This window comes from Mus caroli, chromosome 19 (assembly GCF_900094665.2).
Source record: "Mus caroli chromosome 19, CAROLI_EIJ_v1.1, whole genome shotgun sequence".
Lineage (NCBI taxonomy): Eukaryota > Metazoa > Chordata > Mammalia > Rodentia > Muridae > Mus > Mus caroli.
Genome location: NC_034588.1, coordinates 57,496,749 through 57,519,686, shown reverse-complemented (window position 1 = coordinate 57,519,686; position 22,938 = coordinate 57,496,749). Strand labels below are relative to the sequence as shown.

General features: G+C 45.0%; 2 protein-coding genes across 2 annotated transcripts in view; both read right to left on the bottom strand.

Annotated features, from left to right (window-relative positions):
- The window catches only part of LOC110285338 (zinc finger protein 431-like), a 60,501-nt gene extending 56,999 nt beyond the window's left edge, over positions 1-3,502 (bottom strand). Inside the window, exon 1 of the mRNA XM_021151408.2 lies at positions 3,453-3,502. The gene's annotated coding sequence lies outside the window, so the exon portion shown is untranslated. The remainder of the gene's footprint in view (positions 1-3,452) is intronic.
- Grk5 (G protein-coupled receptor kinase 5) overlaps positions 1,592-22,938 on the bottom strand; it is a 198,959-nt gene continuing 177,612 nt past the window's right edge. Inside the window, exons 9-16 of the mRNA XM_021152022.2 lie at positions 20,801-20,991; positions 18,276-18,313; positions 16,715-16,804; positions 14,390-14,598; positions 11,389-11,526; positions 7,552-7,689; positions 6,962-7,093; positions 1,592-5,701 (exon numbers count right to left, since the gene is read on the bottom strand). Of these exons, the coding sequence (XP_021007681.1) occupies positions 5,603-5,701; positions 6,962-7,093; positions 7,552-7,689; positions 11,389-11,526; positions 14,390-14,598; positions 16,715-16,804; positions 18,276-18,313; positions 20,801-20,991 (1,035 nt within the window). The 3' untranslated portion in view covers positions 1,592-5,602. The remainder of the gene's footprint in view (positions 5,702-6,961; positions 7,094-7,551; positions 7,690-11,388; positions 11,527-14,389; positions 14,599-16,714; positions 16,805-18,275; positions 18,314-20,800; positions 20,992-22,938) is intronic.

The following is a 22,938-nucleotide window of genomic DNA, read 5'->3' as shown; positions in this document are numbered from 1 at the left end:
TGGAAAGAGAGGCCCATTGGTCGTGCAAACTTTATATGCCTCAGTACAGGGGAACACCAGGGCCAAAAAGTGGGAGTGGGTGGGTAGGGGAGTAGGGGGGGAGGGTATGGGGGACTTTGGGATAACATTGGAAATGTAAATGAGGAAAATACCTAATAAAAATATTTTTAAAAAGTTTATCTGGTTAGTACACAACAAAGACAGTGGATGATAATCACCCACAAAATTATCAGGAATTTGAATGGCAACCCATGGATGTGTTAGAACTGAGAAAATTTAAGGAAACATGTCACGAATTTTGGAATGTACCTGTCACTTGTGAAACAAATCTTGACTTCTTGGGCAATTATAGAATAATGCCCCAGGACTGGAAGGATATAGTAAAAGCAATATTAGAACCTGAGTCACATTTACAATGGTTCTCATAGAGGAGATAAACGAAGGAAAAGAAGCACAACAAAGTCAAGTCAGAAGTATAATTATTTCTAGAGACCAGCTGCTTGGTAAGGGTTGTTTTGCTGAGGTAGAGGTGAAGGCTGAATATGATGAAGAAACCTTGACATTATGTCACTTGGCAGCCATAAATGCCTGGGACTAGGCCGTGGAAACAGGGAAAAGACTTGAACCATTTTTCTCAGGCCATGCAAGGTCCAAAAGAAACATTCCTTGCCTTCTGCAAAGGTTGACTTCCACTGTAGAAAGAAGTATATTGGACCCATTAGCAAGAAAGGCACTAATTGAGTCTTAGTTTTTAAAATTCTGAATCTTGAATGCAAAAAAAGTAATCAGACCACTGAAGGCAAGTTCAGCATTAATAGATAAGTGGATTAGACATACAGTTGATGTTAGACCTCATGCATCTTAAATGACCTTAATAGGAGAAGCCACTAGAGGCCTTGAGACAATCCAAAATCTCAAATGTCTTAATTGTGGTGTGTAGGATCATTTCAAAAGAAACTGCAGAGAAAACCAAATTAATCCTAAAGGGAGCCAAGCCTCCTGAAATATGTAAGAGATGGGGCACAGGCAGACATTGGACCAGTGAATGCAAATCAACAACAGACAAATGGGGCAACACTTTACCAAAAAACTTCCAGGGGGGCCTGCAAGAGGCCCCCATGTCAAATAGGGAACATTCTCTTCCTCAGGACAATTAAACACCACTACTCTGAAAAACGTGGGGTCTGCCCCCATCTTCACTCCATATCAAAAAGGATCCAGAGATAGGCAGTGTCCTCTAGGATATAGGCCTGTATGCTCCAAATCTCATGTTTTCACTGTGTCCTTTAGAAGCCACTTGGTACAGCTCTGACAGTCAACTTTTTTCCCCCATGGCTAAGACCTACAGGGTTTGGGTTCAAAAGCAGATGGCCGATAAGAGTTTTGTTGGCTTCCTTTTGTACTGCCTACCAGAGTTGGGCCATGTAATGTCAGTTCTAGGTATGGTCACTATGTGGGCCAGATTTGGGTAGGGTGGAACTGGCTTGAGAAAAGGTTAACGGAAGGGTCACAGCAGACAGTAAGGGCATTTTTCAGGCAATTGTCATACAGATGAAAGAGGTCAGTGCTTCCACAGAAGGAAATTGCAATGTTATGTTCATTAAGGAATTTATTTCTCTATAAAATAACAGTGGTTGTGGCTAGACAAGGTGGCACTGTGACATAGTGAATGGAACATGTGAGGTTCAGAGCAGCACAACAGAAGCTGTTATCTTTGACAATAACCTCCAAGATGGAACCACATCCATTCATTAATGCTAAAAATCTCCCTGGGAAAAATAGAAACCTTTGGAAAATAGAATTATTATAACAATGCCAGTAGCCACAATGTCTTTCTAATGGACAACATTTACTTGTGATCTATTATAGGATGGTGTGTCACTGAACTGGAAAAATGCCCAGCATCTTCTTTTAGGGTAAAGGGTACTTCTTCCCTATGTCATATGTTAAACCATTGTCCTGAGTTAAGACTTTTCAGAGGAGGCATCATATGTGCCTATGCAGGATCTGGCCTACATGCCTGTCAGCTTCAATAACTGGGTGGCTGGTTATATAAATAGGTACAGAAGGTGATCCAAGGGTAGGCATATCAATTGTAGTTTGGAGGAAGAGGCTTTATACTGCCTTTCCATAGTAAAACCTAAGAAGCAATAAGGTCTTATCTCAGGGTATTGGCTTATGAAGATGGGAGACCCTCAGAAAGGGATAAGGATACTGCCAGAAAAGCAAGCACACAATAGCTCATGAGAAGAGTCCAGTGTTGTTTGAATCATTTTTTTCCTATTCTTCTCTTGTGAACTCTAATTGTCCAAAGAAGCTGCCACCATTTCCTTTATCAAGGCTTAGGATGCTAAGCTACAGGAAGTTGCATTGCCTGTTCTATGTTGAGGTTAGTAGCTCAGTGAATTTGATGGAAAGTAGAGTCAGACTTTCAAGAAAGTACATGGTTCAAAAAAAAAAATGGATTTCAACAGTGGGGCTAAGTTCCATGGAAACTTTCTGATCTCAGCTTTTTTAGGGGCTGGCCTCAGCTATGAGGCAGATTCCCATCTTACTTGCTCCTCTAATGTAAAGATGTGGCATGTTCATGTCCCCACGCATATGGACTCATCAGAAACATCATGGGTCAGTAACTATGAGGCATGCTTGTTACTGGAGCTACCTGCCTGTGTCCGTGTGGCAAGCCTCTTGCTGCCTGCCCCTCCAAGAGAACAACACATTTCAGAGACTAGCCCTGTGGCTGCAGCCAGACTCAGCCCCTAGAGAACTGGGTGAGCATGGAGCCTTGTAGTTCAGGCTCAAGTCAAGGATAGACACCATCCTCCTGGAAGGTAGGGATCAGGCCTTCTTGATATTCTGAGTCCCCTCCTGAAGGGTTTAATGGACAATTATAAGTCAGAATGATCATAGCAGAGGCCTATCTCCCAAACAGCAAAAGCAGAGAAGCTTCTCATTCCAAGTCAGTGGAAATTTGGTGAGAAAAATGCCACCCTTGAAGAAAGGCTCTTTTGCAAAGAGCTCAGATACACAACACAGTCTGTTCATTAGCTACACACACTTTCTCCTGGACAGGTGAAAGGGCAGAAGGCTTGTTTTCATTAAACAAAAAAAAAATACCTTCTAAAAATGCAGCTACAGAAACACAAGCAGGAGGAAGACTTAGGGAGGAGAGCCAGTTTTCACACACGGTTCTATTATGAAGCCATGAGTGAAAGACTGAATCACATGACTCTCCTTACCTCCCACAGGCACTCAGGCACATGTCCATGTACAGGCCTTTCAGGACCTCATGGTGGGAACTCTTGGTAGACAGACTTGCATCCCCCCCACCCCCCCTCCCAGGGATTCTCTGCTACAATGGACACTGCTTTGACTTTGCGGCCTAAGGAGAAACTGCTTCCTAAGAGTTCCTAAGAGTTAAACAGCCGTGGATGGGGAAGTAAGAAACAAACCTGTAAGGAGGAGGCAGGGATTGTGTGTGGCTGAGGCTGATGACCATCCCAGGAAGACGATAATTCTTCTTTTCCTTAAGGAAGAAGTGTCAGCAAGGGCTTGATGATCTGGGAGTACTGAGTGTCCTGCTCCCCAGTAAAACCTGAATACGGTCACTTGCATCTGCTTCATGTTTAGCCCAAGAAAAGTTCAGAAGTAGCCTGGGAGCCAGGCTTGAAGTTAATTTTTCACCATGGAGCCCGGCTGTTTTAACTCTCTTGGTTAACTGATTTCAGAATGATCATTCCCAAAGGCTCTTTTCTAGCAATGAGCCTTGGGAGAGCTTAGATCAAAGATACGAGACTGATATGCTTGGGATTCTCTTCCTGGAAGACTCAAGACCCAAGGTTGTCAGGTCCCTCAAAAAACACATTTGGTATGGCCATACTCACAGGCCTGGGGAATGGTTCTCACACTACAGTATGGAGCAAGTGGACAAGGGGAAGTGCACCAGATTTGAGATACTTAGTATAGATACAGATTCCATGGTAGTATGCACCTGTAACCTTAGAATTCCAGAGGCTGAAGCAGGAAGATATGTGTTTAAAACCAGCCTGAACTACAAAATAAGATCACCACATAGTAGGCTTGGGGTGTAGCCTAGGAGTCTGCATTGTAACAGGGGCTGATTCAGGTAGCACCTGCCTCATCCTGTAAAAAACCCTAGTAATTGGTGGCTGAGACAAGTTTTGAGGCAGAGTCGTATTCAGAGCTTCAGCTTCCCAGGGAGCAGTAAGACTAGCTGCTCACCTTGTCCTGGTGGGAAGGTGAGACCAAATGTATTCTTTGTTACCTCCTAGGACTTCAGGGGCTAGGTGACAACTCCCCAGTACTAGAAAGGTAAGCCCATCTAAATGTTACGGGAGTGATTTTTGCCTGTGACTTTGAGATGCCCAATTAGAACCAGCCTCTGACCCATCTCTCCTGGGGAAGTGACAATGAGATTGCCTTTATACTTCACTGGTGCCTAGGCTTGCTCTCAGGCATCCTATTTTCCTGGTGAGACTTTCTTCATGTCACAGAAGCCAACAAATAAGTGGAGTCACATGAAGGTTCATGGTCTGGTGACCAGTTTGCTGACCAGCCAAGGCCTAAACAAACTTGGAGGTAGTCACTCAGGATGGATCCCAATTCACACTTCTCCATAGTTCCATGATTGAGAACACTTGGGTTTTCATGACGCATCATTATCATCAGTACAAACTCCTAAAAAGAATATATAACAGAAATCCCCAAATATAACAAAACCTCTTAAAACTACTGGTTTTAGCAGCCACGATCTCTATTCCAATGATTTAGGATTCCTTGCCCTACATGCTGGATGCCCTACAGGAGGAGGCCAATGACGCTGCAATGTCTAAGTCCTGCTCATAGAAGTACTCTTACCAATGATGTCATAGCACACAGAGAGTGTTTGGATTGGGAGATGGCCCAAGTGCGTTCTGGCATTTCATTCAGCTTGTTACAAGTCAACAGGAGAGTGATAGCTACACTGAGGGGGGAAAAGGCAGAGAGATGGATGTAGATAGATGTAATCAGGTCTTTAAAGGTAAAAAGTGAGATATTTTCTATATTTAATAAAAACATTATCTCTTTTGAGGCTCTGGAAGTCTAGAGTCACATTTTTTGTAACCCCCCCCCCTCCAATCTAAAATGTCTTAAAACACATGGCTTAACAGTGGCTGCACAGAAAATATACACCCTCAAAGTCTGACTTTCACTTAAATACAAATATACAAAATGTAAACAGAGACAATAGAGAAATTTACAAAACTTTCCTTTAAAAATAATAAAGACAAAATTCAGTTCTAGTTAGGATGCTATTAAAATCCGTGCAAGCTGTCATATCCCATTGGGTTTCTATTGCAATGTTCAACAAGGAAAATTCTAGTCCACCCCAGCTTGGGGCCACCTTGGAAAACAGACCTGAGTGGAAATTTCTTTGAGAAACTTGGAGGTTTGTTATTGGGGGAACGGTCTCCTATCTTAGTTCCCATTGGAGCTTTGCTGGCCACTGAACCACACTGGAAGCTCCCCTGGCTACAAATTCTGCTTCCAAGTAGAAGGCTCTGAGCTGGTTCCACTTTTGACTTCAAGGCCAGAGCCGAAACTAGCTGCTTCCAGTGGAGTTTGAATTGATGTGGTTTGAATTTATTCGGTGGTTACAACTGGTCTTAGGAGTAGGTGAACTCTTGGAATTGCTTTGATGCTGAGGAAAGGAAAGGAGAGAGTCAGTTCTTGGTAAATTCAAAGCTAAAAGATGACTCATTACGGTATGTAGGGAAGTAGGGGAAGTAGAATCCAGAATGTTCCAACCTGCCTCTCTTTGCTTTTGTGCATTTTCCCCTGCAGACCTGATTGTACTGGCTGCTCCTTGAGCAGAGGGTTTTTTCTTTTTATCTGATACCTGGGAAGATTCATGATTTATGAGCAAAGGGAAAGAGTAATTTCTTTCTAGAACTTGTAGTTTTATTTGATGGAAATGTTTAAACCTTTCATTATATTATAAAACCATGAGTAGGATGTGAAACTTACATGAAGTTCTTATTGAAAACACACAAACTTGGCAGGGGGCAGAGCTCAGACTGCACTTTCCATGCACCTGAAGATGCTTCCGCTGTTTCCCAGATAACAGATATCCTGTGGGGTCACCAGAGTGACCTAGGCTTAAGTTCTTTGACTTCTCTCAGCCTCAGTTTACTTAGCTGAAGTAGGGCAATGGAAGCCCACATGTGTGTTTATACTTCACAAGAATACCCATAGGTAGTGAGTAAGTCAGCATCTCTATAAATAACCACCTTCAATCCTGTTACCTTAGGGAGAGACGTAAGATTTCAGGTCAAGGGACTACAGGTGCACCCTTGTGTAGGAGACAAGTACAGGGAGGCTCCCAAGCTCTAAGATGAAAATCATGGGGCTCCAGCATCTTAAACGGTCAGGCCAAAGCTGCCTTTGTAACTGTGGAGTGGAGCTCCTGGATTATCTTCCCTAGAGCTGTTCTTCCATTTGGTCTATATCAATCCTTCCTTTAGGAATAAGCTCTGGGGAAAAAGTCTATTCCCAAAGGGAAAACTCCTTAGGCTGCTAGCAAGTGCCAGGGATGAACAACAGTACAGTGTTTTCTAGACTGCGGTTGTTTTGCTTTGTAAAGGACATTTAATGGTGGCTATTGGAGAAGAGGTTCTGAGCTGAGTTTACCTCTATGTCTAGTGGGTAGAAGTTGGTAATATTGTTCAGCATCTTTCAGCATGTAATACAGTCCTGTGACAAGAACCAACTTCCCTGTATCAAGACTGTTGATGTGGGTCCCTGTCCCTTCTGTCTGTAGGGGTGTTGGGACTCTGGACAAATTAACATTTCCAAGCTACCAAGTCATGCAGGCAGGGAACATTCATTCTAAAGTTCTGGTGAATGGAAGTGGGCTGAAGTCCCAGAGCTAAGGCCAGGCTGGCCAGGCTGGCTCTCTCACCTGACGCCTGAAGAGTCTGTGGAACAGCCCTTTCTTTGGCGGTTCTGGAGGCTGACTTCTGTTCAGGTCTGGTGAGAGGGTACCGTTAGGTCCGAACACATTCAGCTCCTTGAAACATTCTGTTTCTATCATCTGGAGAAGCAAAACAGAAATACCACTCTCCCTCTATAGGGTCTCCTTCTGAGACACACTCTCCCCACCCTGCTGGCTCCTCCCCCAACAAGGCTCCTCTGTAACTTACTAGGTAACTCCACCCTGAGAATCTACCAGAGGTACACTCTTCCCCCTCCAAACCAAACTCTATAGCTTACTTGACCATCATTCCTACAGCATTCTGATCATCTGACTTCCTTAATTTAATATTTGTGCCTCTAGAAAATGCTCCATTTTCCTTTCCATTTCCAGCAGACCTCCTGGGAAGGCACCTTGCTGCTTTCACCACCTGTTCTCTCTCAGTTACATTGTTGGCTTCCACACTCCCCCAGGCCAATCTCTGCTACCCTACCCAGTGACCTTCTATGCACTTGCACTTCCATTTTCTCTGAACATCCATCTTCCTTGGAGAAAAGCTGGTGGTATGCCTTGCCTACCTCATTTTGCCATGGAATTGGCACAGAGCCTGTAGAGAACTTTGAGTAAAAGTCATCGTCCGTATGGTCCAGGTTGACACCTTTCACAGTGGAGAACTGCTCAATGTCCAGCACATCCTTGCAGTATACAGCCCGGGGCTACAAGAGACAGAGGGATCCATCATGGGCCCTCCCTAGGGATGTCAGGTCCTCAAGCCTGGTCCTTAGGGTTTTGATGGAGAACAGTGGAGACATCTTCCTAAGCTTCCCACCCATTTGGGTCCTCAGACTGAGCTTTCCTCTCTCAGATCAGCAAAAGGGACCAGGTTCTAGTGAAATGAGAGTTGGAGGTGCCCAGCTGGCCAGTCCAGAGCTCCTTCTTACCATGGCTTATACACATAGATCACAGACTTGTGGTCTCTTTCTAGGTAAGTGCAAATAGATGAGAGGTTACATCTGTGTCTAAGTTCACACTTTCTGGAATCTCTGGGCACCTCACCCATCAGCTGTCTTGGCCACCAAGAAGCTCCAAGCATCAGGAAGGAAGCACTGTTTCAAATACCTTTTCTTTTGGATAAGGGGTTACACTCATCACAGTTTGGGATTTGTGGTTCATTCCTCTACAGAGAGAATGGATGCTTTGAACCCAGCACCAGAGCAAAAGCACAAGAAGGACTCTGTCTCAAAACATAGTGTCATAGAAAGAAGACAGCCTGGGTGTACATGGCACAGCCCTAGCCCTCCAGTTCCTTCTCATGCAGGGCAGTAAGCCATGTGTTTAATCAAGACTCTATGTCAGGTAGTCCCCACTGTGAAATTTAGGAGCCTTGGGAAAAGCCACATGAATCTTCAGAGCCTTAGCTTTATTCCTGCAAATGGGGATAATGGAAACACCTGGGCCATAATACTGTTTTAATGTTGCTGCTGTGCTGAGTATGAGTTGCTGTGACAATGTGGCTCTGCCTCAGTGGAAGAGGATGTGCCTAGACTAAATGCCCCAGGGTAGGGTGGTAACCCAGGGGAGCTCCCCTTATCTGGGGAGGGATTTGTAAGGGTGGGACTGGAAAGAGAAGAGGAAGCGGGGCTGTGATCAGGATGTAAAGTGAATAAAAAAGTTAAAAATAAATAATAAAACACAGGGTCCCCTGCTCAGAAAGTATTAGATTTTAAGACAGCAATTAATAGAGAATTGAGCTAAATAGGGCCAGGATGACTGCACATGCTAAGCCCATGTAGCTGGCCTTGGGATGTGTTCAGGCCTTTGGAGTTGTGGTTGTTCTCAGAGATACAATCTTAACAAGCCAAAACTTACCATCTTATGGCTATTATTTTCTTAGACAGTTTCCTTTTGAGATACATTTATTTTGGTTTTGAAAAAAGTCAAGTGAAGTGAAAAAGATTAAGCCAGTAACAGTGCCTATGAATTATGAATGTGGTTATTACCTGAAGGTGATAGGAGAAGAACTATGAATAGGTGGTTGTGGGCAGAGGACAGACAAGATGGGGCAGGTCACTTTCAGGATTTACAAGGGTCTTCTGTTTCTGGACCCCACAATCTTCCCTCATCACCTATTACAATGATATGCTAAGGGCCTTGGCTGCCCAGAACAGGGGCCATATGCCATGTGGACCATTTACTGTGGACCAGGGAGAGGGAATATTGACCTCTATACAGTACACTGAGTAGCCCTGGAAACCTACTGGGGGGGGCATTGTCACACCCAGGGTAACAAAATATGTCTGTTTATTCAGTAATTCAGACTTTTGGCAAGGACAGTCCCAGATGGCTAGCTGCATTGATTACCAGAGATGCTGCCTCCCAAGCAACACTCCATGACCTGGAAGATTTTTTTTTCAGCTCTGCCTAGCCAGTACTCTGAGTATGCCTCCACTACCTCCCCTTCCCTCTCCATCTCCTAGTCCCAATTTTATTTAAGGGGTGTTTGCTGAAATTTCACTTCTTCAGACTGAGATTTCCATGGTAGAAATAACCCAGTATCCTATTCATGATGCCTTCCTTGGAGCCTGGCACAAAGCTTGGAGCATGTGGAGAGGTTGAGAAATATATCCTGTGTCACAAGTGATCTCATCCCATCACCACAGCAATAGGTAGCCCAAGGACAGGAGGAGGCTTCCAAGCCCCAGCCTACAACTGTTCTGTCCTTTCTGTTACTCTAGACATTATCTAGGGATGCTAGTGGCTATACCACAGCTCTAAACAAACTTAAAAATACCTACCAAACAACAAACAAAATCTGAAAAATTCTGATGGACCAAGCTTGGTCCAAGACCATTTGAGACCTGGGTATAAGATTAGTACTTCTTGTGGGATCAGGGACAATTTTGGGTGCCATCCTTAGGAACACCATACACTTCCTTTTGAGACAGGCCTCTCATTGGTTTTGAGCCCCAGAGATTCTCATGTGGGTGTTGAGGATTGTTGAGGACAGCAATGCAAGCAAGGATTTTATTGATGAGATATCTTCTCAGCTGTTCTCCCCATTTTTGAGATAGGGTCTTATGTAGTCCAGGCTAACATCTCAGACAGGCTGTACATCTAAGGATGATTTTGAATTTCTGATCCTTCTGCTTCTACTTCCTAAGTGCTGGGATTACAGATGTGTACTATCACCCCTAGAGATCAAACTCAGTACTCCATTCATACTAGGGAAACATTCTACCAATTGAGCTACATCCCCAGACCAGGATAAGTACTTTTCTTACTCCCTAGATGATTCCAAATGGGCAACCATTTTGAGATTCACTGCCATGATTTCCAAACCAACTGTGATCTTTCTCTCATGTGGGGTTTGTAGTACTTACTGATTTAATCTTTTTAATATAAAAAAAAAATTTTTCCCTGGTTGGACCTATGATGTGGATGCCACATCTGGCTACAGAGGTCTCCAGTGGGTGACCATAGACACTGTTCAGCATCCAGTAGTTAGTCCTGGCTCCCCACATCTGCTGCTGCCGTCCCTACCCAGATGATCAGGGAACCTTCACTTACAGGAGAACACCAAAGATGCAAGGACTGTTCCTTACTTCCTTAGTGCTGTGCACACAAATGTTAACAAATGATTCTGGGAGAGGGGTCTTGGAAAGCTCTGCTTTGTAATATTCACCAGTTGTTAAGGTGTCAACACTCCCATCTTGATCTACTGAAGGCGCTTGTCCTGAGGTGACTGAGAAGGGGGCTGGGAAGAGATGTGTACCACATCTGTCAACTTTCATGAGCTAATACAAGCTAGTTCCCATCTCCAAAGTTTCTGTAGTGTCCACAGTTCTTGGCTCCATCCCCAAGGTCCCAACAAGGATCCTTAATCTGCTGGGACTTAAAGTATAGAAGCACAAAAAGACCTTGCTGGGTGGGGCTCCTTTGTGAGTGTGAACGTGGGTTATACAGACCCAGTGGAGTGTCTCCAAGGAGAATCCTAATTGAACCGGACAGTAGATGCTCAGTTAAACTGAGATGGTCCTCAATACTCGTTTTCCATTTTGGTCTCATTTCAACCTTCAATATAACATAGCTGGCAGATTCAGAAAGGGGAGGTGTCTTGGACTTCACTGGACAGAAGAGGACTTGAAGGTTGTCTAGGTGCCCTGGAGAGAGTATTCTGGAGAGAGTACCTAAATCTCTGAACAACCAGTTCACACCCCATCTGTACATTCTGACATTGAGATCTGTAACACTGCCACGAAGTAGTCAGAGTATGGGAAGGGGCAGTGAGCAATCTTTGGTAGTCCAGATGGGTTAGCTGATTTGAGGCACTGTGTGAGGCAAAACTCAGGGTCTGATAGAAAACACAGCTTGGAGAGATGACTTTAGAGCTCCTAGGAGCAATAGTGGCTACTCACATCTGGAACGAAGGGAGGGTCCAACATCCCAGCCTCCAGGCGCTTAAAGTTCATGTTCCTGAAGAAGGGGTGCCTCTTGACCTCGGCGGCCCCCTCCTCCTGGCAGCCCAGCCTCTGCTTCGAGTCTTTGGTGAGCAGCTGCGAAAAGAGGGTCTTGTGAGGCCATATGACTGGGCCTTTCCATCTGCCCATAGGCAGAAGGACAAAGGAACATCTGTGACTGTAGCTCTAGCCTCCCCAGTGCCACCCCCTAAAACTCACAGTTTGGAGGGGGATGTATCCCCAGTTAGAAGAACTGAAGCATCAGCAAGGACAGATCATATCTTTGTCATGCTTTCAGTTGCCCTGTGTATACCCTCAGGCTGGTGGCTCAGGTTAGAGCCTACCTCTGGGCTTCTCTTTTCTATTTTATTTTATTTTTATATTGTTCACTTATTGTGTGTCGATGTATGTGCCACAGCATTTGTATGGAGATCAGAGGACAACTTTGTAGAGTCAGCTTTGTCCCTCTACCTGTCACAGGGGTTCCAGGACTTGAACTCAGGTCACCAGGATTGCATTAAAAAAATGCCTTACCTGCTGAGCCATCTCTCTGGCCCCAAGTTTCTCTATTCTAGATATAAGTAACTGGGCCATGCACTATCCATTCCAAGAAACACCAAAGAAGCAAGGCTGTGCAGTAGCTGAGCCTGTTAATGCAGCCCCCTAGAGTCTACTGTGCTGGCAGATGGCCGGATCATCAAGGATAAGAAGATGAAAAAAAAAAAAAAAAAAAAAAAAAAAAAAAAAAAAAAAAAAAAAAAAAAAAGGATGAGGTAGGGCTGGGTGGCTTATCAGCTTCTACCAGGAAGGAATGGTATCTAAACGACACTTCTGCTTTCCAAAAGAAGTGATAGAAAATCAGGGTTTTAGGATAAAATATCTTCATTTAAAAAGCTTGGTTATTAAGTTAGTATTTGTCTATTTCTAAAATATACCACACAGGTGGAATAGAACACCCACCTATATGGTGTCAGGGATGGTATCAGGCATACATTATCAAGAGAGAAGGTGTGGGTGCAGTGGGAGAAGACAGAGTAAGTTCCCTGTATGTGGGGGACCACATATGATCTGGAATGACTGGGAGGGTCAAATGGTGAAGGACTCAAGGGAGTGTGGAGAAGCTACAGCGATGGGGCACAGCAAGGGCCTCAGATTCAGCATTAGATCCAAGGGACAGGAAAGCTGGGTGTGTGGACTTCTATACCTCAAGGGGCATGGCTGCCAAGATGGAATGGAGAACAACTTCCCTGCTGATTGTGTAGCTGCCTCTATGGTTTATAGGTCAGGTATTGCAGTAGCCTGAGTCAGCACCTGCTAAAGGAATAAGAGCAGAGTGGCCAGACTGAGATGCTGTGGATTACAAGAGGATAAACTCCAGACCAGAATCCAAGACCCTAAGAGAAGACAGAGCAAGGCTTGAGGTTTCTGGAGGTACTTTCATGTGTACAATCATTTGGCACTCTTCAGCCAACACATTTCCCTTGATGGCCACAAGGGGGCAGGAGTGGGACAGCTTTGGTCCTGGTTACATCAAGAGCTTCAGCTCACAAAACCTGGGGTTGAAATGGAGGTTTGTGGGGAAGTGGAGTGGTGGTGATAGTGGTAGTGGTTAGAAGCAGCGATCATGTTTGTCCCATTCTCTCAGTATGTCCATGTCCCTATTGATGTTTCTTGAGACAGGCTTTTTGGGACTCCTGACCCTGACCTAAGAATGTGATGCTTCCTATAGTCTTGTTACATCACGCCGACAGCTGACCACGTCATAACAAGTATCACTGGCAGCCATCTCTCCACATCCCTAACCTCTGCTGCCTATCTCTCCACTACCTCATCCTGACTGCACCGCTGTGACAGTGCTTCTTTGAGACTGGTTAACAGGTTGTGGGGTTGTGGGTTTGTGGTCTACATGTTACATACCTTTCTTCATCATGTCTTTGACACATGTCAGTAGCAGAGGAACACACTTCCTCTTTTAGATATGATCAGAGGGCAGATCCAGCCCCACATCCTTACCACAGCTCTATACACAGAAGTGGCCAAGCAGGGGTGGTTGAAGTAGCCAAGCCCCCAGGGATCCCTGGTCTCTGAATGTAGAAACTTAGTTGCTTCAAGTTTCCAGTCCTGGTCTTCCCTAAGCTCTACCCTGAGCTACTGGTGTGTGTTCACTTGAACCTGCCCCAGGGCTACTTGGAGACTCAGGAATGAGAGGAGAGACCCCTTCCAGGCCTCTGCTCTCTGCTCCTTTCTCTGCTGCTCAGGGTGTAGTATGGCTCCAGAAGAAGGTACTTTGCCACATGGGCTTACAAGTGTGTGGATCTAGGCACTTGAGGACAGAAAGCATCAAAGGGCATCTTCCTGTGGTGAGTCTTAGGAGACTGAGAGCCAGGCAAGAGCAGGAAGTAGCTGACTCCATACCAAACCCAAGGAAGGGCCTAAGGACCAGCTATGGAACAGTGTCCACCTTGGCTGAGGAAACCTTACAGCCCCTATCACTCCTTCCTCTTTAGCTGTCCAGTGTCCACACCTGGCCCCAACACACTCCAGTCACTCTAATTTCTTCACTTGAAGGTCCTGCCCATCCACACATGCTGCCATACAGAACCTGAGCTGGGACCACCGTTCTACACAGTGAATGGAAAACTGAGAATATGTTCAACAACTCCAAGGACTTTAACACCTGCCTTGCAGTCCTTGTCCTCAGTCCAGTGTCTAGAATCCAGAGTGGAGGGAGTAGGAGGCCAAGCTCAAGGGCAGGAACTTGCCTGTGAACCAACTTGAGCTATCATCTTTATGCTTTGCTGACTTTTCTACAAAGCTACACACCCTCATGGGTGTTCACATCAACCCATATTGCTTGATTCATGGGGTATCCTGTCCAATATGCAGGTGTTGTAAGCAGAGGCTGGAGGCACCACTGGGCAGCAACCTATGAGCAGCATCCGGCTCACCGGGAGCTTACCATGTTGCAGATGGACTTGGCCTCTTCAGAGAACTTGGAGGAATACACCTCCTCAGTCTCCAGCACCCGGCGATCCACCTCTTCCCGTTTAACCTTCTCCTTGCGACCTCGAAATGGTGACTGGCCTTCAATCATCTCATAGATGAGGCAGCCCAGGCCCCAGTAGTCAGGGCTCAGTCCATATCGCTGGTTGTTCAGAACTTCTGGGGCTGAGAACAGAAGGAGGGAAGAGAGTGGTAGACAACTAGCAGCAGAATGCAGCCACATTCCAATGCTGCTCCTCATCTCAGCAGTACCCAAGGGTATAGCACTCTCACAGAAAAACTGGAGTTTTAAGCTGGGGCTACTTCCTTCCAATCTCCAACTGCAACCCAGCAGGTATGTAAACACCACTTTGTCCAGAGAAAGCCTTCCCTAATGGTGCTTCACTGTGCCCAATTCTGACGGTGGCTTCAGAACCCTGGTTATGGTGGATGGACATGTCTCCTCAGACAGAACACACAACATAGCTCTCACTGCTTTGTCCCCAGTGACAGGCATAGCTCCCAACACAGGACATATTGCACACATATTTATTTCAATGAAGAAGAATGCCCATCTAAATTAAAGATTAAATTCAACCTACATGGACTTTGAATCATCTTTTGGGGGGCGAGGTGGAAGAGAAGGCTCAGTGGCTAGCAGCATAAACTGATTGCTGTTGTAGAGGACCTGGGTTTAATTCCCAGTACCCACACAGCAGGTGACTCCAGTTTCAGGAGATCCAACACTCTTCTGGCCTCTGCGGGCACTAAGTATACACAGGGTACACAGACATACATGCAGGCACAATGCCCATACACATAAAATAAAATCTCTTATTTTATCTTCACTACAACTTTGACAAAATGACTCATAGATGTACAAAAGAGAGCGCTATGTATCTTAAGGCCATCCAGAATGAAAAGCATATACACATGACATGCATCAGTGGACACATGACAGAGTCTGTATGTAGACAAATCATTAAGCACTGTGTCCAAAGGAGAGCAATGCAACTGTGTAAGCCTATTTCCATGCAGGTACATGGACAGGTGTATTTGTATCTATATGTCTGCCCACCTGTCCTTCCATGATCCATATATTCACCATCCATTTATCCATCATCCATTCATCCATCCCCCATCTGAGAGGGTCCTTGCAGGTGTCATAAGGCAAGTGTACCATGTTTACAGATAAGTATGAAAACCTGATATATGGACTTCATCAACCTGGATCAGACTTCAGGGGCCTAAGAACAAGTGGTTTATTCCCTATGTATTTATTTTGGAAAAAAGTTTCCTGGTGTAATACAATCAGTGCACAAGAAAGCATAATTACATTGAAATTTCACCTCAGAGATAGGTTCTAGAAGTAGGCTACCTGTCCTAGCTTAAGGGCCTAAGGGTCTGGCCTGGTCTCAGTCAAACAGATAAAATAGAGGTCATCTGAGTTTATTATCTCCCTCTGATCCTGGTTGTGGGAGCTTGTGGGGAACACTTCTGGCTATAAGAGTCATTTAGATTTCTAGCTACCCCTAGTCCTGGTTGTCTGAGCTTGATATGACCTGGTTCAACAGATATTGCAGATGACCAGGCTCTTAATCACTTCTAATTCTCTGCTTTCTTGATTGAAGAACAGGTTTTTCATCTTTCCTACTGGAAAGACAATCTTAGCATTCCTAGTTTCTCTGTAGATCTGTGAGTGCAAGAACCTTTGTGCTATGATGAACCCAACACCTATCCATCTATTCTCTATATATCTCTCAGATCTATCAGATCTAACTATCAGGATTCTCATAGTCACATATACACATATCCTACAGGTTGCCAAGTATTTTGTTGTCTGGACCCTCAAGAACCAGAGATAATATATTGAATGCCCCACATCATCTGTGGATGCAGGCCTGAGCAGAGGGCAACTGGGACTGAGTTTAGAACTTTCAGGTGATCCCTACATGCCCTAGGGTCTTCTCAAGAGTCTCCTCAAAAAGGATGACACTTTATCAAAGTAGGTCCTACTTCAATAAGGGCTCCCTTAGAAATGCTAGTGGCAGGCTCCGGTCACCAAACTTCCAGGATGCTTGTTTTTGAGACCTAGGTTGGCTTGTGGTTGGGGGCTACAGAAAACTCAGTTTAGATCACACCTTTGGCCTAGTGTACCACTCTACCTGACTGAGGTCTCCCACCAGGCATTTCTGTGGAAGATCAGCACAGTAATTCTGACCAGCAAAACAAAGACTGGGGGATTTAGGAATAGGTGCTCTTGGGGAGGCTCAGTGTGTGATAGGCATAAGTTATTACTCACCCATGTAGCCAACAGTGCCTACCCGGCCACGGATAAGGTCTCCCTCAGGGATCTTCACGGCCAGTCCGAGGTCTGAGATTCTTATGTGGCCTGTTGGGGACAGTAGGGTTAATGGGTTCCTGTGGTCATGTGGGCACCCTGGTCAGGGCCACAGACTTTCTAGGCTTCTGTCCAATGAAGATGTGACATCAGCCTACTTTCTCAGGGTAACCATGTAACCCTGAAAAAGTGTAAGTAAGATGTGTAGAAATTACACATAAAGAGGAGAATATTAATAAAGATGCTTGGACAAGGCTGGCCACTGGCCGGCTTACAACATTTAATGCCCCAATGAGCTTCCGGGAAGGCTGAGGTCACAGAGTTTAAAATGTCCTGGCTGTTTCTGTGATTGCTTCATAGGAAAAATATGAGGTTCTTGACATTTTGCAACAATTTGCTTAAGGGGAAAAAATTGTAAAGCAATTTGGAAAGCCACTCCCTGCCTTCCTGATTGGTCTTTGGAGGTGGTTTGTTTTTTTCCCCTTCAAAGAGATGGAGAAATGAGAAGGGTGGTGCCTGGTCTGGAATCTGAACTCAGAGTCTGCTCCCCAAGACCCAGGCAGCATCACACTGAGAGCTCTACTTCTATCTCCGTCACACCTTCTAGGCAGGGTGATGGCTACATTTCATACTCAGGAAGGAACACGTGCCTTTGTCCATAAATGCCTGTTGGGCCTGAGTAGCTTAGATGGCCTCCAGTTCTGTGGTATCTGACAGAAAAGATAGTATGTGAGTACCAGCGATGGACTGCCCCTTGTGGGGCTTCAGTGTGAGTAGTTACTAGAACACACTGTAGCCTCCCAGAGGACCCTGTGCTCCCCATTCCTCTCTACACACAGTTTTCTGCAGGTCATCAATTGTGGGTATATATGCTGTTGTCCCAAGAACATGCAGAAGACTTGGTAGTGTTACTACCAGGCTAGTCCCTCTGAGCCCTCAGGCTTATTATATGCAAGAGAGACACTTGGATGCCACCTTCCCTTCTATGAAGATGGGCAGAGCTAGTCAGGTTCATGAGAAAACTACTCTATAGGTGTGAGGGGCTGCTTCCCACATGCTAATATCCAAAAGCAAGTAATAATGACAGTACACAGATAATGACATGTTTACATCTGGCTAGAGTCAACGGGCTGTTTTCATTGGGCCATCATGTAGTACCCTCACCATGTATGTATGTATGTATGTATGTATCCTCTCCATAGTGGCCAGGATAGTCCAGAGGTCTCCACCTCACAAACAAAACAAGGACCAAGGCAAGTAGCATGGATGTTCAGTGCTGACTCTGGCTCTGATGTCACAGTCAACTGAGCTACTCTGCTGAAAGAAGTAGGAGCCCCCTTCAAGCCCAAGAGTAAGGTATAGGAGTGGCGTCCTCTTCCCCATGGGCCTCATCCCTTCCCATGGTCCGGGCCTAACCCCTTCCATTCCTAAGAATCTCTGCAATCCCTTGCACTGGGAATCTTAGAATACTAGCCTCAGATACTCAAACAGAAAAGGCCCTCATTTTCCAGCACTGACTTACCATAATCATCCAGCAAGATGTTTTCAGGTTTTAGATCTCTGTAAGATGAAAACAACAGGCATCTGAATATGACTACTCCAGGCAGCAAAGACAAACTACATCTGGGTTGACCCTCTGCTGCCGGTCAGGCCTAGTTATCACAAGATATCTGCCTTTTACCTATGGACTGAGGTAAACTGGTCTCTCACAGTCAAGACCACTGTGTACTCATTTTTCTCCTCTAAGTAATTTAACATAAATGCTGAAGTTTGCCATTAGCTAGAAGGTTTTCTAAAGGCCAATTCTGATGTTTGTCCTCACACAAGTGGTTCATGGGGCAGAGGACACTAGCTGGTGTTGACTCCCTGGAGGGCTGGGAAGACCGGACATCACAGAATAACCTATGGACAGAGCAGGTCCTGGAAACAGAAGTCACAGAGCCCAGAGCATCAGCTCTACCACTGAGAAGAAAGCTGTAGGTGAAGATGGGCTAGAGGAAAGACTCGTATGGATGGAGTCCCAGGAAACTGGCCTATCTAAGTCCAGCTGTGTCAAAGCCTGGGAAGCACCTCAGGCAGGAAACACAGCTGCCAGTGCAGTGGGGCTGATTCAACTTATCTTTCAATGACAGGATCTTACTCATAAAGGGGAACCTTTGCATTACCAGAGAGAACAGGCAGCAGATGCTGGATTGCCCAGTAAAAGCTGGGTAAAGAAGCAGCTTAGATTGGGATATGTACCATGTTACATCCCAGGGATGACAATACTGGCATCTGGATGGAGGCTCCAGTTCTGCACTAGCCAGCTTTGTTTACCTGACGGCAGGTCTCCTTTGTGGGTGGTTCATGTACACAAATCCTAAGCATTCTCACCAAATGAGGTGGGTATTTGCATATCCTTTTAAAATTACAAACCATTTTTGCTGATTTCTATTATTTACATAGGTTTCTTTTGATGTGCTAGTAATTTTCAATAAGGACAAGAGCTCTCAACTCAAGATACCATGTGTTGGAAAACAAAGCTTGTCAGACCACCAAACAGGATCACATTCACAAACAATCCAGAGCAGGAGGTCAGGACAAGAAGGAATACCTTAGATCAGTGGTTCTTAACCTGTGAGTCTCAACCCCCTTGGGGAGGGAGTTAAATGACCCTTCCACAGGGGTTGCTTAATACCAACAGAAAACACAGATGTTTATATTATAATTCATAATAGTAGCAAAATTACAGATATGAAGTAGCAATGAAAATAATTTTATGATTGGGGGGTCACTACAGGAAGAACAGTATTAAAGGGAAAAGTTGAGAACCACTGCCTTAGGTCTTAGTGATGCCCTAGAAGAAGGGAATTTGGAACTCCAGGGTTGCCCATCCCAACTCCAACACACTTTCTTTTAAGTAAAGACAATGAAAGAGGTCCTTTGTGTTCAACCCTTAGGGGAATTTTTTTTTTTATTTCAATTACAAAAATAAAAAACAAATCTCAGGAACACTGGGACTAGAGTTTGGAGTAAGAGCCATGGAGAACACTCATTTGTAAAACCTTTTAGGGTACTAAGATAATCTTTACCCAGAAATCAACTGACTGTGTAGGTGCCTGAGGGTCTGTGAGGATTGACAGGGTCCCATATGCTGACAGTGCCCAGTGTAGAGTTTCTAATAACATCAGTCAGGCACTTATCACAGGTTTTTTTTTAAAAAACAGATTATGGTGGAAATCAATTTGCTACAACAATTATATTCCAGTGGGTCCCTTGAAAAATGTAATGTAACTAACCAACATCAAAACATCAGCCTCTTCTCCTGAACACATAAAAGAATAATACAATATTCGTTCAAAATGCCGTAGGGGAAGCGGGAGAGATGGCTCGGTGGTTAAGAGCACTTAACACTCTTCCAGAGGACAAGAGTTTGGTTCCCAGCACCAAATCTAGGTAGTTTATAATTACCTGTAATCCCAGCTCCAGAGGAGCCACTGCCCCTTCTAGACTTAGCAGGCATATTTGCAGATAAATCCACAAACACACACATATGTAAATTAAAAAAAATAAAAATAGAAACTTTGTAAAGTTTAGGAGGGGCAACAGAGCTTTAAAAAATCCTCTGCACTATGAGGATACCATAAAGCCCTGCTCACTGTGAGAAGCATTTTGTATGGTTTTCTATAGAGTCCAAGCCATGGTGGTATTTAGAGGAGAGGAAGGTGAAGGTTAGAGCAGGCTCAGGATTGGGTATGTCAAGATATGTGGCAATGTGATGCTCTTGGACAGTGACTCTCCCCACATCTCCCTGGGACTGATTCTAGGTAGTAGTCACCAGGATCCACTGAGTGTCCCTGGGTACAGGGTGACAGGGCGGCAGTGATCACAGCCTCTCGTTGGAGGAGGAATTTGGCGAATATCATTTTACAAGCTTGGCTTCTCTAATCATTAGAGGCTAGAGGCACCATAAGGAGAGTGGTCCATCTTACTAGCTAGGTTCCTGGGAACCTGGGATACTGTTGGGATGATACAGGGGCCCAGCCAGTCTCTGGGAGTACTGCTCACCTATAGACAGTGTTCTCACGGTGTAAGTCTTCTAGGCCACAGAGGATCTCAGCTGCATAAAATAAGGCTCGCTCTTCCTCAAAGCCAGGATTCCCCATGTTGTAGATGTGAAACTTCAGGTCACCACCATTCATAATGGTCAGAACCAGGCATAGTGCATCTTTGGTCTCATAGGCATAGGCCAGGTTGACCTGAAAACACAAGAGCAGCACGGTGAGGTCATAGCAACTGTCACTGACTAATATCCCCTTCCCTGGGATCAATAAAGCTGTGAGGTAGGGGAGTGGAGGGTACAAAGCAGCTGATACTCTATGCCTACAGCTTTTCTCAGTGATCCTGACTGCTTTCTCTCATATCCGGTGAAGAACCCATTTACAGGTAGAACTCTGTACTTCCAGAAAGTCTACCAGGGTGATGACAGCTCCCATACCAGAAAAGCATGTGTGTGCATTAGTTTGTTAAAACTAGATGCTGCCTAGTTGGCTAGTCAGAAAAGCAAGGCAAAGCAGAGTGGCCCTTCATGCTGTAGGAAGGGCAGTGAGGATTTTGGGAATAGAACACAGCCTTGCAAAAATATATGCAGGACATGTCAACAGACATGTAACTGGTAGCTTCCTGATTCCCAAGGTGCAGTGGGTGAGGCAGGTGGTGCTGGACTGAAGCAACTTATACTGTGCTATAGTCTCCACTTTGGGAGTTTGCACAAATGAAATCTGGCCACTGGTGGCCAGGATGGGGATAGGCCAGGCCATAAAACTTGGATGTAAGCATCAGGAAGAACAGGAGTTATTTCTGAGGAAAGGAGACAAATTGGAGGTGGTGTGAGCTCACAGGCACTGGGTTCTACTACCAACTGCTAGAGCTGACCTTCTTCCTTCTACACTTGCCCATGTGAGTCCCAGGAAGGGTCCAGAAGGTGTGTCATGGTTTGTATAAGTGTCCTCTAAAGGTAACCATTTGTTAAAGGACTGGTACTCAGGATGATGCTATTGGGAGGTGAGAGGACCTAAGGTTATTGGGAGTATCCTAGAAGGTGACTATGAGACCTGACCAGCTGTTGTCTCTTTATTCTGCTTGTTTTGATTTCTGGTAAATACTTCAACAATGGGGCTACTTGATGTTGGATGGGAACCTCCAGAATTGGGAGCCAAAATAAATCTGTTCTTTTTATTAGTTAAATGGCACAGGTATTTTCTTATAGTGATAAAAGCTGACGCCAAGTGACAATAGCTGATACCTAGTATTACTGTGGGAACTTTCTTGCCAAAGGTAGTGAATAGACCCCACTTAAGGAAGGTCTAGCCATCAAAATCAACAGACCTTGAAGATGTGCCAGCCCAGGCTTGTCAGACATACAATGCTTTTCTTAGCAGGACCCACCAGCACTCCCTTCACAGATGAGGGCTCCAGTGGGCAGCATCAATGTGACAACTCAAAGTCAAAATAGCCCAGGTCAAACCAAACTGATGCTAGTTTTGTCCAAGTCCTCCTTCAAGATACCACTGAATTCTCTACTGCTCTCTAAGGACAAGGATGGCAGCTGAGATAGCCTAGAATGAGACCCAGAGCCCAAAACTTCTGTCCTGTTTAAGTATCACTTCATAAAATGATCCTCCTCTGAGGAATGACCAAACGTTAATGATGGTATTCCTCCCTTGTCACACAGTTTAACTAGGGTAAGCCAGTTGGAACAACTTTTTTTCTTTTTTTATCAGATATTTTCTTCATTTAATTTCAAATGCTATCCCCAAAGCCCCTTATACCCTCCCCCCGCCCTGCTCCCCAACCCACCCACTCCCGCTTTCTGGCCCTGGGACATATAATCTTTGTACTGAGGCATATAATCTTTGCAAGACCAAGGGCCTCTCCTCCCATTGATGGCCGACTAGGCCATCCTCTGCTACATATGCAGCTAGAGACACAGCTCTGGGGGGTACTGGTTAGTTCATATTGTTGTTTCTCCTATAGGGTTACAGACCCCTTTAGCTCCTTGGGTACTTTCCCTAGCTCCTTCATTAGGGGCCTTGTGGGGAACAACTTTCTTTTTTTCTTTTTTTTAATTTTTAATATTTTTTTATTATGTATTTTCCTCAATTACATTTCCAATGCTGTCCCAAAAGTCCCCCATACCCTCCCCC